Below are 17,928 nucleotides of genomic sequence, written 5' to 3'. Positions count from 1 at the left end.
ACAGTAATTAGCACAGGTATAAAGTATGTTTAGGTGCAATTTCTCATATTTTAACATAATCCTCGAAACCATACCAGGTCTAAAATAACCAGGAGGGGTATGGGGATGCGGGTGGACAGAGAAAAAAGAATCAAGGCACATAACAGACTCTGAGGGTCTTTTCTGTTAGACAAAAATGACACATCTAAACAAAAACAAAAAGGGTTGCGAGGAAAAAATAGATATTATAATTAAAATTGCTGACTGTCCCATTTTTTTAAATCTGAAGTTTATTTTGTATCTTTCAACAGGTCTATCCCATAAGTCCTGGCACACTGCGAATTCCTGAAAGAAATGGGTCACTTGCAACATATCAGATATTTTTTGAAGTACAACTTCCTCCCTTGGGTTTCAGTACATACTTTATAAAACAAGGTAAATACAGTCCTGGTTAAATTAGCTGTGATGCTGATTACAAAGTCGTATATAATAATGATTAGGTATGCTGTTGGAAAATAGCTGTAGCAAGATGTTTTAAGTAGACCAATTTGTAATATTCTTGTTGTGAAAGGATCTAATTTCATAAGTGTATGAGATGGGGGATGGGGGAGCGAGGGCAAATGTCCACCTAGTGCTGGAGAAAAACTTCAAATTCTGGCAAAAATGATAGATATTCGGACAAAATGTGATAACCTGAGACCTTTTTACCACGTATTTATCATTTTACCCTCAAAATTAATTGTAATCCATGTAAAAATGAGTAATGATTCATTTGCAACCCTATATTGCTGTTTGGTAGTAATGCTATTTAATGTTTATTTATTTAATATGAATAAATGTTATTATCCAGATTCGAGCATTTTCATTTAATTTGGGTAAAAGCCAGCCTGCCCCCTACAAAAATGGGAGGCCGTATGCCTATGTCTAATTCAGTTGGTATCTAACATGCACATATGATTAAATATCCTTGATGGACCCAGTCTCTGATTAGGGTATTTTTTCTTATAACAGTCAGTGCACCATGACTGGTGTATCAAATGACATGTTATAATTAAATGATTAAACTTCCGTTACATTAATTGGAATATAACGTCATCCCATATTGGTCCAGCCATAGCAAAGCTAGTTTATTAATTTCTTGGTGAAGATAAAAATTATGTCGTCCAGGAACGTCATATCTGATGACGTCATTTTATATTGGTTCTTTGACTAAAGGCCACCGCAGACCTTTGCGACAAGGTGCAATTTGTGTTGCATGCAACAAAAATCGTACGTCGTTGCATCGTGTGCGCTAGCCTGCGATGCAATTTTTGTTGCATGCAACTAAAATTGCTCCGATCAAACATGTTTGATTTTATTGCATGTAGTTGCATCTAATTGCACACCATCACAAACGTGTGCGCCTTCAGTGCAACAAATTGTTGAATGGATAGATAGTGATCACATGATACAAAATGGCAGCCTCCAGCAGCATGTGGTCTACAGAAAAAGAGGATGAATTAGTGGTGATGTGGCAGACAATGCCATGTCTTTTTGACACAGTATCCCCTGAATATAGCAACAGGGCTAAAAGGGAGAGGTGTCTTGCAGATATGATATCTGCGCTTGGAATACCAGGCATGTTTACATAGGTTTTCTAAACAAATTGTGTAGTTATATCCTAAAGGACCGAAAAGCGTGCAGGGCGAATTCAGTACTGTTTTACGTAAATTCAGTCTTTTATGTCATAACAAATATGGTGTAGAGCATGAATCGATGACCACCATCAAAACAAATGCAAGAAAAAGCTGCCATTTTGACTGTCACATGATCACTTCTAGACTAAAATTGCTGCTTGTCGCATGTGTGTGCGGATCAGTGCAACAAGAAAAAAGTTGCTTGCAATCATGCAATTTCAATTGCATGCAACAAAGTTGCAAAGGTCTGCGGTGGCCTTTAATGAGCATTGTTTATGGACCAAAATTAATTCAAAATAAAATATGCACTTTTTGTATTATTATTACTATTAGTTGGTAAGTTTTAAATTTAATTCTAAATATTGTCTTTCATTTCTTTTACATTCATTGAGGTACGAAAAAAAAATCATCCACCAACTTACGGATGATAAACTGTACCTCTGGCTCCTTTGGATGTCCTATCTATGGGGAAGTACACATGAAAGATCCCTTGCTCCCTGTGAAAAACATGTTGCAGGTTTTCTCTAATGACTATATGACCGAATTGCCAAATGTTTGACATCCAATGATTAGTTGATCAGTGTACTCTAACGTTGTCATTAAACAAAACATGGGCGGGACGTAGCCCAGTGGTTAAGTGCTCGCCTGATGCGCTGTCGTGCACCATGATTAGTATATCAAAGGCTGTGGTATGTGTTATCCTGTGGGATGGTGCATATAAAAGGCACCTTGCTACTAATGGAAAAATATAGCAGGTTTTCTCTCTGGGAATATATGTCAAAATTACACATTTTTGACATCCATTAGCTAGTAACTTTAACTTTAAACAAAAACAAATAAACTTTTATAGTAAAGTTATCAAAATCTGTAGGGTCTGAGCAGGTTAACATGACAAAAGACTCATAAGCCTGATAATAATAATAATAATCATCATCAAAAGTTGAGCAGTTGGTGCAAGCCAGTTAAAGCACTTGTATAATACATTCATTTTGTGTCCTTTTAGTGACTTAAGATGGTTTGTTTATGTGACTTTCGTCGAATACATTTTTAATATTAAATTTTATACTTGTAGATGGGTCACTAAAGTCTCCACCAAAGATTGGCTACAGGCGTATAAATGGTGGTCCTGATGTAGTAATTGGAAACGAGGTATTTGGAGTGATTACTTTAGATAACCCCTCCCTGTTATTCCCACTATGCACCATGGATGTTTTTCCGGCTCTGGCTCCTTCAACTCTGACTCCTTTGGCTCCTTTGACTCTGGCTCCTTCTTACCCAGCTCTGGCTCCTTTGACTCCGGCTCTGACTCCTTCAGCTCTGGCTCCTTTGGCTCTAACTTCTACAACTCTAGCTCTTACTCCTTTGGCTCTGGCTCCTTTAGCTCTTGCTCCTTTGGTTCTGGCTCTGGCTCCTTCATATCTGGCTCCTTTAGCTCTTGCTCCTTTGGTTCTGGCTCTGGCTCCTTCATCTCTGGCTCCTTTGGTTCTGGCTCTGGCTCCTTCATCTCTGGCTCCTTTAGCTCTTGCTCCTTTGGTTCTGGCTCCTTCATTTCTGGCTCCTTTAGCTTTTGCTCCTTTGGTTCTGGCTTTGGCTCCTTCATCTCTGGCTCCTTCTTATGTAGCTCTGGCTCCTTTGGCTCCATCTCTGGCTCCTTTGACTCTAACTCTGACTCCTTTGGCTCTGGCTCCTTTGGCTCTGGCTCCTTCGTATCCAGTTCTGACTCCTTTGGCTCTGGCTCCAGCTCCGCTTCCTATTCTGACTCCACCCAACCTTTAATTACATGTAAATGTTTGGCTTTTTAGTCAAGTTCATGTTTAATAGAAATAAATCTTTTTTTTAAAAATAATAATGTATTAAAGGGACATTCCTGAGTTTGCTGCATTGTAAGATGTTTCAGACTAATAAAATATTTCTACGATTAAACTTACATATGAAATATATTTTCTTGTTTAGAATATCAGTGTCAGTATATTCAATGTGTTTCTGGTCGTCTTAATATTTGTAAGAAGCCCAAACTGGATTTTGTCTTCAAATAATTTCGTACGTACGAAAAAATATATTTTGGGAAATAAATTGAAATTTAAACTAGTACAAATATTAGAAAGATGAGAAAGATGTTTAATATACAGCCACTAATATTTTATGAATAAAAATATATTTGATATGTAATTGCAATCGTTAAAAAGTCTCTGTCAGTCGATAACATCTTAGAAATTGCAGCAAACTCAGGAATGTCCCTTTAAATGTTGTCAACTATTATTATTTATTTTTTTACAGTACATATCTCTAACATTTGATGGAAGTTCAGGAAAGCTAAAACAAATGAAGAACCTGAAGAAAAACATTGATATTGAACTGAGCCAGGAATATATGTACTACATAGGGTTCCCTGGCAACAGCAGCGAGCCAAAATTCCAAGCATCCGGTGCCTACGTGTTCCGGCCCAAAGGAACTGTACCTCATAATATTACAGTGGAAGCATCCGTCAACAGCTTTGTTAGTGAGGTTAGAACAATTTGAATTTCTGGAAGGGTTTGAGTATTTTTTTAACATTTACTCTTGCTCTGTATTAACATTTTTAACTTGTCTATAAAATATTTCTGAGTCTCCATAACTAAACTATGAGGTATTGCCAAGGATGTACCTAGAATAAAATGACTATGGGGATAGGAATACAAAAAGGAATCAGGGCACAGTAATATCAGGTCTTCTCCAACTAATAACAAACATTTATTAATTACAAAATATATATTACATTATGTATATTATATATATTTTATTACATTTGTTTATAAACTGCAGTAATTGTCATCATTCCCCACCATTTCCCAAAGGCTATGTCATTTTTTTATTCCCAATTTTAAACTAAAACAATTTATAGTCTGAATGTAAATAATTCTTTTTATTATTATTATATTTAGAGAATAATACATGAGTGGCCATTAGATACCATTTATCTCACAACGAATTGTTTTAAAATGTACCGGTATCTAACAAGCGAGTTTTTGATACATTTTTAAACAATGAGTTGTGAGATAAATGGTATCTAGCAGACACAAATGTATTATTCTATTTCTTATATATCCTCAAAAACCAGGTTTTAAGCAAATTTTTACATCTTTTTCGACTAAACGTTATTTACAGCCGTTGAATTGTAGCTGATTTATGCATCACAGACACATGAATGTCAGGTTAACTATACATCACAGTCTAATCAATTTCCATCATGTAGTTTTTCATTGGTTGTATAGCATTGGTGAATCACCTAGGAGCAGCCAGTCGTATGTCTTGAAATTGTTAACACAAGTACATGTATTAACAACCATGTGTAACCAAAAATAACGCATGGTGTTCTCATCAACGGGTGTGTAAGAATCATAAATAAAACATGGTGTTCTCACCAACGGGTGTGTAAGAATCATAAATAACACATGGTGTTCTCATCAACGGGTGTGTAAGAATCATAAATAACACATGGTGTTCTCACCAACGGGTGTGTAAGAATCATAAATAACACATGGTGTTCTCACCAACGGGTGTGTAAGAATCATAAATAACACATGGTGTTCTCATCAATGGGTGTGTAAGAAAAAGATTTATTTTGAAAATGATATGTCACACTTGACAAACATCCCTCCCTCACCCATAACATTTCATAACACAAACTAGATATATTAATTACAAATATATATATAGTATTACTCTTGTAAGTTCTAATAATAAAATGTTTCTGAAATAAAACTGAAAGTTTCCATTCTTTTGTAAAACAACACTAAAATTCCCAATCAATGCCATGGGCGTTAAGTCAAATTTTAGAAATAAATTCATATATATATATATATATATATATTTTTTTTTTTTTTTTTAAACGCCACAAACATTTAATACAGAGACAAAGACTTTTGTGTGTGTATTTTTGGACATTACAAACATGGATGATGATGAGATGAATGGTGAAGCCGCAGTATTTCCATTTCGATATGGGACTACTTGACAGGTCTGTGCTCTACGCTTCCTGTCAGTTGAGCTATCTCGGTATCACCTGAGCCCGGGGTACACGGAACCTGCAGTACATGTCGGGTAATCATCCCCCATGAGACACACTTGGGAGACACACCCATAATTGCACCCGTGAAGTGGGTGAATCTTGGGTGTATGTGGTCTTACACCTACCCATTGAGCCTAGCGGTGCACTCACTCTGGGTTGGAGCCGGTACTGGCATGAAAAATCTCCCATATTGCCTTAGGTGGGATACGAACCCAGTACCTACCAGCCAGAAGTCCGATGGCATAACCACTACACCACCGAGGCCGGTTAATTCATATATATATATATTAACATGTCTGAACCTTTGTGGTTTCAGGGTGTACTTGTACAGGAAGTATATCAAGTGTTTAGCAGCTGGTTGACACAAGTCGTACGAGTTTATGAAACTAAGCAATATGCAGAATTTCGGTGGACTGTTGGACCAATTGCAATAGGGTAAGACCAACTCTCAATATTTAAACAAAGCATGGAAAGGAAAATAATATTTAGTTGGTGGTGACACTCCAGGACATTTTAAAATGCAGCTAATTGGTGCCTTATTATTGTATTAATGATAAATGTTTTAGAAAGTTTACATTGTGAAGAACCCTTCTGCTAGCATAGAAAGTTGTAGAAAAAAAAAGAAGAAAGAAATGTTTTATTTAACGATGCACTCAACACATTTTATTTACGGTTATATGGCGTCAGACATATGGTTAAGGACCACACAGATTTTGAGAGGTAACCCGCTGTCGCCACTACATGGGCTACTCTTTCCGATTAGCAGCAAGGGATCTTTTATTTGCACTTCCCACAGGCAGGATAACACAAACCATGGCCTTTGTTGAACCAGTTATGGATCACTGGTCGTTGCAAGTGGTTTACACCTACCCATTGAGCCTTGCGGAGCACTCACTCAGGGTTTGGAGTCGGTATCTGGATTAAAAATCCCATGCCTCGACTGGGATCCGAACCCATTACCTACCAGCCTGTAGACCGATGGCCTAACCACGATGCCACCGAGGCCGGTCTCAGAAAGTTGTAGAAGTTAGAAAAAAACTTTTGCTAGCATTACCTTTAAGCACCAGGAGCAAGAGGTATATATTATATATATATACCACTACACCCACTTTTCTCTCACTTACCACTAACAACTAACCACGAATCCACTGTTCTGGACAGACAGCTGGGGGGTGTGCCCAGGACAGCTGAACCTTAATTGGATATAAGCACGAAAATAAGTTGAAATGAAATTAAATGACTTTCATGGGAATTTGTTCAAACGGCATACTCTGTCAAACCTGGAATTTATCCCTATTTGACAGAGTTATGGCCCTTGAACGTAAGGAGATTTGTGGGACCTGGTATGGGGACATGTATTGCTTTAGTAGCACTCTCACAATGCTTGTTTAAGCTGGTTTGGGTTTTTTGGTTACATGTAATGGTATTACACACTCCTTAAGTTACATCACCTTGCTGGCATATTGATATATAAAGTATAAAGATTATTAACTAGCTTGGGTCATCAGCAAGGGTTCTGTATGACATGTATGTAATAAAGAAAGAAATGTTTTATATAACGACTCACTCAACACATTTTATTTTTACGGTTATATGGCGTCAGACATATGGTTAAGGACCATACAGATTTCGAGAGGAAACCCGCTGTCGCCACTACACGGCCTACTCTTTCCGATTAGCAGCAAAGGATCTTTTATTTGTGCTTCCCACAGGCAGGATAGCACAAACCATGGCCTTTGTTGAACCAGTTATGGATCACTCACTCAGGGTTTGGAGTCGGTATCTGGATTAAAAAGCCCATGCCTCGACTGGGATCTGAACCCAGTACCTACCAGCCTGTAGACCGATGGCCTAACCACGATGCCACCGAGGCCAGTTGTATGTAATAAATTTACAAACTATAATCAGCAAATTTTATTTAGCACATGTCAGTATAATGATTCACTGTCAGTATGATGATGATTCACTGTCAGTATGATGATTCACTGTCAGTATGATGATTCACTGTCAGTATGATGATGATTCACTGTCAGTATGATGATTCACTGTCAGTATGATGACAATTCACTGTCAGTATGATGAGTCACTGTCAGTATGATGACGATTCACTGTCAGTATGATGATTCACTGTCAGTATGATGATTCACTGTCAGTATGATGATTCACTGTCAGTATGATGATGATTCACTGTCAGTATGATGATTCACTGTCAGTATGATGATTCACTGTCAGTATGATGACGATTCACTGTCAGTATGATGATTCACTGTCAGTATGATGATTCACTGTCAGTATGATGATTCACTGTCAGTATGATGATGATTCACTGTCAGTATGATGATTCACTGTCAGTATGATGACAATTCACTGTCAGTATGATGAGTCACTGTCAGTATGATGACGATTCACTGTCAGTATGATGATTCACTGTCAGTATGATGATTCACTGTCAGTATGATGATTCACTGTCAGTATGATGATGATTCACTGTTAGTATGATGATTCACTGTCAGTATGATGATTCACTGTCAGTATGATGACGATTCACTGTCAGTATGATGATTCACTGTCAGTATGATGATTCACTGTCAGTATGATGATTCACTGTCAGTATGATGATGATTCACTGTCAGTATGATGATTCACTGTCAGTATGATGACAATTCACTGTCAGTATGATGAGTCACTGTCAGTATGATGACGATTCACTGTCAGTATGATGATTCACTGTCAGTATGATGATTCACTGTCAGTATGATGATTCACTGTCAGTATGATGATGATTCACTGTCAGTATGATGATTCACTGTCAGTATGATGACAATTCACTGTCAGTATGATGAGTCACTGTCAGTATGATGACGATTCACTGTCAGTATGATGATTCACTGTCAGTATGATGATTCACTGTCAGTATGATGATTCACTGTCAGTATGATCACAATTCACTGTCAGTATGATGAGTCACTGTCAATATGATGACGATTCACTGTCAGTATGATGATTCACTGTCAGTATGACGATTCACTGTCAGTATGATGATGATTCACTGTCAGTATGATGATTCACTGTCAGAATCTTTGATGTCACGATCACTTTTCAAAGTCTGTATATGCTTAATGACATAGTAACTGTTACATTTGTCAGTCCGACAACAGCATAACTGAAATATCAACGGCCATGGTATGTGCTGTCCTGTCTGTAGCGGGTTTCCTTTAAGATTATGTCAGAATTTTCAAATGCTTCACATCCAATAGCCAATGATGAGTACATGTAAATCAATGTGCTCAAGTGGCGCTGTTAAACAAAACAAACTTAAACTTAAGCTTTTCATCTGGATGTGTTTGATCTGGATACACTGATTAGTGTAACTCTCGTAGCTCTACTGTTACTGCTAGTCCTTAAACTTAAGCTTTTCATCTGGATGTGTTTGATCTGGATACACTGATTAGTGTAACTCTCGTAGCTCTACTGTTACTGCTAGTCCTTAAACTTAAGCTTTTCATCTGGATGTGTTTGATCTGGATACACTGATTAGTGTAACTCTTGTAGCTCTACTGTTACTGCTAGTCCTTAAACGTAAGCTTTTCATCTGGATGTGTTTGATCTGGATACACTGATTAGTGTAACTCTTGTAGCTCTACTGTTACTGCTAGTTACTGCTAGTCCTTAAACTTAAGCTTTTCATCAGGATGTGTTTGATCTGGATACACTGATTAGTGTAACTCTTGTAGCTCTACTGTTACTGCTAGTCCTTAAACTTAAGCTTTTCATCTGGATGTGTTTGATCTGGATACACTGATTAGTGTAACTCTTGTAGCTCTACTGTTACTGGTAGTCCTTAAACTTAAGCTTTTCATCTGGATGTGTTTGATCTGGATACACTGATTAGTGTAACTCTTGTAGCTCTACTGTTACTGCTAGTCCTTAAACTTAAGCTTTTCATCTGGATGTGTTTGATCTGGATACACTGATTAGTGTAACTCTTGTAGCTCTACTGTTACTGCTAGTCCTTAAACTTAAGCTTTTCATCTGGATGTGTTTGATCTGGATACACTGATTAGTGTAACTCTTGTAGCTCTACTGTTACTGGTAGTCCTTAAACTTAAGCTTTTCATCTGGATGTGTTTGATCTGGATACACTGATTAGTGTAACTCTTGTAGCTCTACTTTTACTGCTAGTCATTAAACTTAAGCTTTTCATCTGGATGTGTTTGATCTGGATACACTGATTAGTGTAACTCTTGTAGCTCTACTATTACTGCTAGTCCTTATATCTTAAGCTTTTCATCTGGATGTGTTTGATCTGGATACACTGATTAGTGTAACTCTTGTAGCTCTACTGTTACTGCTAGTCCTTATAACTTAAGCTTTTCATCTGGATGTGTTTGATCTGGATACACTGATTAGTGTAACTCTTGTAGCTCTACTGTTACTGCTAGTCCTTAAACTTAAGCTTTTCATCTGAATGTGTTTGATCTGGATACACTGATTAGTGTAACTCTTGTAGCTCTACTATTACTGCTAGTCCTTAAACTTAAGCTTTTCATCTGGATGTGTTTGATCTGGATACACTGATTAGTGTAACTCTTGTAGCTCTACTGTTACTGCTAGTCCTTAAACTTAAGCTTTTCATCTGGATGTGTTTGATCTGGATACACTGATTAGTGTAACTCTTGTAGCTCTACTGTTACTGCTAGTCCTTAAACTTAAGCTTTTCATCTGGATGTGTTTGATCTGGATACACTGATTAGTGTAACTCTTGTAGCTCTACTATTACTGCTAGTCCTTATATCTTAAGCTTTTCATCTGGATGTGTTTGATCTGGATACACTGATTAGTGTAACTCTTGTAGCTCTACTGTTACTGCTAGTCCTTAAACTTAAGCTTTTCATCTGGATGTGTTTGATCTGGATACACTGATTAGTGTAACTCTTGTAGCTCTACTATTACTGCTAGTCCTTAAACTTAAGCTTTTCATCTGGATGTGTTTGATCTGGATACACTGATTAGTGTAACTCTTGTAGCTCTACTGTTACTGCTAGTCCTTAAACTTAAGCTTTTCATCTGGATGTGTTTGATCTGGATACACTGATTAGTGTAACTCTTGTAGCTCTACTGTTACTGCTAGTCCTTAAACTTAAGCTTTTCATCTGGATGTGTTTGATCTGGATACACTGATTAGTGTAACTCTTGTAGCTCTACTGTTACTGCTAGTCCTTAAACTTAAGCTTTTCATCTGGATGTGTTTGATCTGGATACACCGATTACTGTAACTCTTGTAGCTCTACTATTACTGCTAGTCCTTATAACTTGTACATGGTCACTACCTTGAACAAAATTAGTTTGTCTGTGAAAAGCTATATTCACAGTATGGACCGTCATTTATGCTTAATATGCTTTCGATTCAATGTTTTGATTGTTAGTCCCCTACCGGTACAACTGGAGGGGACTATAGGTTTCATCTCCGTCCTTCTGTCTGTCTGTCTGACTGTCTGTCCATCTGTCTGTCTGTCTGTCCCACATGTAGTTTTCCAGACTTTTGTTTTCAGTGCCACAAGATACTAAGCTGAAATTTTGTGTATAGCTTTATCGTGTACTGTTACAGATCAAGTTTAACTTTTATTGTGATTTACCCAATTTTCACATACATGTAGTTATGGCTTTTGAACTTAGGAGATACAAAAATTTGTTGGATCCGGTAGGGGACACATTGTATTGCTTTATAGCAATACTCAGAATACTGGTTTGTTGTATATTTTCAGTGATAAGACTGGAAAAGAAGTGATCAATATGTTCAGAACAAAGTTGAAGTCAGAATCTCTATTTTACACCGATGCAAATGGGAGAGAAATACTTCAACGAAAGTAAGTATTCTATATACATATAAATGTATTTTATGTTATTTTAAAGACACTTTTAAGATAAGGGATGTGTGATCTATTTAAGATAAGGGATGTGTGATCTATGCGGAAACGCGTAAATGCGCTTTTCCATTTCGTCTAAAAAAACCAAAAACATGATGTTCAATACTGTTGACCACACAAGGTTCATTTGCATGTGTTCACGGTTTCAAGTTTATGATGTATGTCTTATATTAGATTGGTTAGCACTGAATGCAATTTTTGGCAGTTCCAGGGGTTGCAGACAAGAGTTTTTCTTCAGGAGCCCTTGAGCGGCCCCTGGATCCCTGTCGCAGTAAGCTTTTTTTGTTCCAGCCCCTCTCACATCCCTGTAAGATTAATAGTTTCTGCCAACATATCATGTTTTTATTTGTTAAATCTTCTTTTTTTCACTCAATTATTAAAATATCTTTCTTTTTTATATGCATAGACAGCATTTTGCATGTACCTGTGATGTAGTGTATGTTTAAAAGAAAACTGGTGCATCAATGGTGTTCTGCATATTACATGTACATCTAGGTGTCCAATAGCCAATGTATTTTTCATGCTTGGATATCATAAAACATTTTTAAGGTGGACATAGCCCAGTGGTAAAAGCATCTGCCTGATGCACGGTCGGTTTGGGATCGATCCCCATCAGTGGGTCCATTGGACTATTTCTCGTTCCAGCCAGTGCTCCACGACTGGTATATCAAAGTCTGTGGTATGTGCTATCTTATTTGTGAAATGGTGCATATAAAAAGATTGTGTTTTTTTAATAACACCACTAGAACACATTGTTCACTTCATTTCTCCATTAGCAGCAAGAGAGCTTTTATATGCACCATCCCACAGACAGGATAGCACATACCACAGCCATATAAAAATCCCTTTCCTCTCTAAAACTGTCAAAATTACCAAATGTTTGACATCCAATATAGCCAGTGATTAATAAATCAATGTGCTCTAGTGATGTTGTTAAACAAAACAGTTTTTTCCCCCATTAAACATTTATGCATTCATTCTTTCATTCTTTCATTTATTCATTCATTCATTCATTCTTTCATTCATTCATTCATTCATTCATTCATTCATTCATTCATTCATTCATTCATTCATTCATTCATTCATTTTACGTTTACAATGTAGGTATATGAGTAGATGAGGTGCCCTCCTGAGAATCTCACTTTTTTTTTTTAACTCAAGAAAATAGCATACACATCTCAGGGTTTAATTTGTATAGTGTTTCATTTGTTTATAAAAAGTAGTGCCCCCCCCCCCCCCCCCCTCCCAGGATTTTGATCAGGGTACGGCCCTGGGTATGGAACATCACATCTGATGACATCACATTATATTGGTTGGGGGGGGGGGGGATCTAGCTCAGTTGGTAGAGCCCTCACCCGAGGTTCTTTGATCAAAGGATCGAACCTCCTCTGATTGTTTTTCCCATTCCAACCAGTGCCACCATGACTGGTATATCAAAGACAGTGGTATGCCTGGTCTTATAAAGTGTATATTATGGGACAAGTGTTTGACATCCAATAACCGATGATTAATAAATGAATGTGTTTTAGTGCTGTCGTTCAACAAAACAGACTTTAATTTTTGTTGAGCCCCACCCCCATAAGACCCTCCCCCCCCCCTAAAAAAAACAAAAAACCCAGAATAAAATATGATTCTGTTTGTGTTTTTATTAATAAGTATATTTCAAATTTAATCATAAGGTTTGTCTGTTATTTGTTTTAGGCTCATCTGGGTATAAACATAAAAAAAGCATGGTAAAGTTTTGTGTGAACGGCTTCACCAATTCACACAGTTTATGTATGGGTTTTTTCCCCCCATTTAAACACTGAAGAACTGCATGCACCTATATTACAGTATAGTTCTATGCATGTGTAAACACCATGTCCTTTATGCATATATGTCACCCTGCCCTGTCTTTCATCGCACACATCTGCAGTTTCTTTTTGTGATACTGAAAATTTTATCACTAAGCTGGAAAATATTTTTTTTTGTAAGTTACGTGAATGTATTTTGCAGACGTAACCACCGGGACACATGGAAGTTGAACCTGACAGAACCTATTGCTGAAAACTACTATCCAGTAAACAGCAGAATATACATTCAGGTCATACAGAAAGATTAACAAGAAAAAATGAAGGCTTATTTAGACTAGTGTAGCATGTCTTGTATTGTATTCATGTAACCGGCCTCGGTGGTGGCTTCGTGGTTAAGCCATCGGACTACAAGCTGGTAGGTACAGGGTTCATAGCCCGGTACCGGCTCCAACCCAGAGCGAGTTCTTTAAGGGCTCAGTGGGTAGGTGTAAGGCCACTATATACACCCTCTTCTCTCTCACTAACCACTATCCAACTAACAACTAACCCACTGTCCTGGACAGGCAGCCCAGATAGCTGAGGTAGGTGCCCAGGACAGTGTGTTTGAACCTTAATTGGATATAAGCACGAAGATAAGTTTAAATGAAATGTATGCATGTAATTATATACAGTTTGTGCCTCACCTAAACAAACTTTATAGAATGATGTTACTTTTCGAATTCTTATTCTCCCTATTCACCCACTCCATGTATTCTATGGGTGAAAGCAGCAACAGTGTCAACTTTTTTTTCACAAACTTTAAGATCTAAATCAGTGAAACCTGGGTCATATATATATATACTCTTCAAAAAAGGTAGGGGAACCTCAAATATTAATGTTAATATCAGCTATTAGACCGAACATACATTTTGACCACAGACATCCTAGTAAAGAATATTCAGGTCTGTTTATCAACACACCGATACACATTCCATAGTTTGCACGTGCATCATGCAGTTGCCCTGTACATGTGCATGGGGTGTCATTCTCGATTTTGATTAATCACTGTGGAACATTATTTCTGTCAATCTTTTTCATTCTGTTGATCCTACAGTTGTTATTGTTTTGTTTTTAGTAATTTTTCTTGTTTGAATTTGCAATTTATTTATAAAAAAAACATCAATTTTCAAATTTCACTTTTGACCCCAGTCGTCCTTCAAGATCATTGATGGTCATAAAACCTACTGTAATATGAACTACCGGTTGTAATGTTTGCCCAGTTAATTCACTATTATCATATAGCCATTCCCCACAGTTAATATACCTTACAATTTTGGCAATTGTAAATTCTTATTAGAGTTCCCCTACTTTTTTTGAAGAGTATACAGATATAGATATAGATAGATATAGATTTTTTTGATTTTTTTATATAGGTATGAATTAAACAATTTAAATTAAAAAGAAAGTTGTTATTTAAATTTTAAAAACCCCGAGAACAATGCAGTTTATCATAGGTGAGATATTTAATTCCACAAAATGTTTGTTAAAATGAAGTTCTTGTTTAATTCACATTACAGTCCCATTAAAGTGACAGATTCTTGTTTTTAAACACTAACTTAAAGGTGTATTTTTCACTGTTAAGTCGTTTTTAATAACTGATATCAGATATTACTTACTGGTAGATTTAATTATTTTTAAACTGCACGTACCTCTGAGAAGCAATGGTTATGGTGACAAGCTAGGTAGTCTTATTTGTGAAAGGTATTTCCCTGTTTGAACATCACAGAGTCACAATATTGTGACTTATTTCACTATATTGTAATGTTATCCAAATCTGTTACAGGCTTGTAGATTAAACAAACTTAGTGTCCATTTTCTTGGTTTGAGACTAGTGTCTGCAGTGGCATATCTATGGGAAATAGCACCTACATGTATGGCAAGCACTGAAATTGCACCCCTGTCCAAACATCTGACATCCATCCATCTTTTAGATAACGTCTGATTTTAATAGAAACTGCTCAGTGCATGGCAGCCCCCCTTCAAGTAGAGCCCAGGGCATGTGCCATGCCTGCCGTACCCTAGGTACATGTACACCACTGAGTGTCTGAGACTATAATAGTAATATGTTCTTTGCATTTTACTAATTTCTGGTAACTTGTTAGTATAAGCTTTTCACTTGTTGTCTGTGAGCTAATAAAATACACGTACTAATGAAAATTATTTAAGTGAAATATTTTAAGTGTTTATATTTATTTTTTATATTTTTAAATACTAAACAAATTATTTATATCATATAATTGTGTATTGATGTGCATTTTAATATTTTATTTCAGGACAAGTCTAAGAATATCCAGATGTCTGTGTTCTTTGCAATTTACTCAAAATACTTTTCATTTCTGGTATCTTGTTTATAATGACAGCAATAAGAATTTTAGTGTTTGTGTGTAAACTAATAAAATTGAATTGAAATATTTTGTTATGTATGTTTTTACATTTTTAAATATTAAAAAAAAAAATTGTTTTATGAAATATTTATGTTACATTCCTTTCTTCAGGACAAGTCTAAGAATATCCAGTTCACTGTGTTGACAGACAGATCAGAGGGAGGCTCCAGTATTCAAGATGGTGAACTAGAAATAATGGTCAGTGCATGGATAGAGTTTTCAGAATATCTTGATGAATAGAGGGTTTTTAAAAAAGAAGAAAAATATTTGGTGTATGTGGAATAGCGTTTGTTTTAACAAAATGAATTCATGCCAAATGTGCTGAGGTTTGTCTACATAAACATTCCTTTCCTTTGCTAAATGGAATATGTTTTTTCTTGTTATTTTACAGATTCAGGGCTTCTAGAATGTTTATAAAATCCACTAGCCATGGGATCAGTGATTTTTAAAATCCACTAGCCATGGGATCAGTGATTTTTAAAATCCACTAGCCATGGGATCAGTGATTTTTAAAATCCACTAGCCATGGGATCAGTGATTTTTAAAATCCACTAGCCATGGGATCAGTGATTTTTAAAATCCACTAGCCATGGGATCAGTGATTTTTTTAAATTGACTAGCCACAATTAAAAATTCACTAGCCCTACTTCGCTTTAAGTTAATAAAAGTTTACTAAATAATAGTAATAATCAAATATGTCACCTAAACAGGGAGATAGAGCTTAAAAACACTAACATTGGGGGGTTGGGGTAGGGGCAGGATATTCATATTTACAAAATAGACTTAACTGCAGCATTTGACCCAAATTTTGTTGTGCCCAGTAGGAGACATGTATTACTTTAGCAGTATTATCAGAATGCTTGTTTTTATTTGTTGTTCCCAGTAGGAGGCATGTATTACTTTAGCAGTATTATCAGAATGCTTGTTTTTATTTGTTACGCCCAGTAGGAGACATGTATTACTTTAGCAGTATTATCAGAATGCTTGTTTTTATTTGTTACGCCCAGGAGGAGACATGTATTACTTTAGCAGTATTATCAGAATGCTTGTTTTTATTTGTTACGCCCAGGAGGAGACATGTATTACTTTAGCAGTATTATCAGAATGCTTGTTTTTATTTGTTGTTCCCAGTAGGAGGCATGTATTACTTTAGCAGTATTATCAGAATGCTTGTTTTTATTTGTTGTTCCCAGTAGGAGACATGTATTACTTTAGCAGTATTATCAGAATGCTTGTTTTTATTTGTTGGGCCCAGGAGGAGGCATGTATTACTTTAGCAGTATTATCAGAATGCTTGTTTTTATTTGTTGTTCCCAGGAGGAGACATGTATTACTTTAGCAGTATTATCAGAATGCTTGTTTTTATTTGTTGTTCCCAGGAGGAGACATGTATTGCTTTAGCAGTATTATCAGAATGCTTGTTTTTATTTGTTGCGCCCAGTTGGAGACATGTATTACTTTAGCAGTATTATCAGAATGCTTGTTTTTATTTGTTACGCCCAGTTGGAGACATGTATTACTTTAGCAGTATTATCAGAATGCTTGTTTTTATTTGTTACGCCCAGGAGGAGACATGTATTACTTTAGCAGTATTATCAGAATGCTTGTTTTTATTTGTTGCGCCCAGTAGGAGGAGACATGTATTACTTTAGCAGTATTATCAGAATGCTTGTTTTTATTTGTTGGGCCCATGCAGGAGGAGACATGTATTGCTTTAGCAGTATTATCAGAATGCTTGTTTTTATTTGTTACGCCCAGGAGGAGACATGTATTACTTTAGCAGTATTATCAGAATGCTTGTTTTTATTTGTTGGGCCCATGCAGGAGGAGACATGTATTGCTTTAGCAGTATTATCAGAATGCTTGTTTTTATTTGTTACGCCCAGTAGGAGACATGTATTACTTTAGCAGTATTATCAGAATGCTTGTTTTTATTTGTTACGCCCAGGAGGAGACATGTATTACTTTAGCAGTATTATCAGAATGCTTGTTTTTATTTGTTACGCCCAGGAGGAGACATGTATTACTTTAGCAGTATTATCAGAATGCTTGTTTTTATTTGTTGTTCCCAGTAGGAGGCAT

General features: G+C 36.5%; 1 protein-coding gene across 1 annotated transcript in view; it reads left to right on the top strand.

Moving 5' to 3' along the window:
* Nucleotides 1-17,928, top strand: part of LOC121379702 (lysosomal alpha-mannosidase-like) — a 50,200-nt gene that overhangs the window by 24,765 nt on the left and 7,507 nt on the right. Inside the window, exons 17-23 of the mRNA XM_041508352.1 lie at nucleotides 291-414; nucleotides 2,728-2,804; nucleotides 3,933-4,160; nucleotides 6,020-6,138; nucleotides 11,469-11,570; nucleotides 13,626-13,713; nucleotides 15,958-16,044. Coding sequence (XP_041364286.1) covers nucleotides 291-414; nucleotides 2,728-2,804; nucleotides 3,933-4,160; nucleotides 6,020-6,138; nucleotides 11,469-11,570; nucleotides 13,626-13,713; nucleotides 15,958-16,044 — 825 coding nt within the window. The remainder of the gene's footprint in view (nucleotides 1-290; nucleotides 415-2,727; nucleotides 2,805-3,932; nucleotides 4,161-6,019; nucleotides 6,139-11,468; nucleotides 11,571-13,625; nucleotides 13,714-15,957; nucleotides 16,045-17,928) is intronic.

This window comes from Gigantopelta aegis, chromosome 8 (genome assembly GCF_016097555.1).
Source record: "Gigantopelta aegis isolate Gae_Host chromosome 8, Gae_host_genome, whole genome shotgun sequence".
NCBI classification, from domain to species: Eukaryota; Metazoa; Mollusca; class Gastropoda; order Neomphalida; family Peltospiridae; genus Gigantopelta; species Gigantopelta aegis.
Note: the sequence above shows the minus strand (reverse complement) of the source record. Positions and strands in the feature narration are given on the sequence as shown.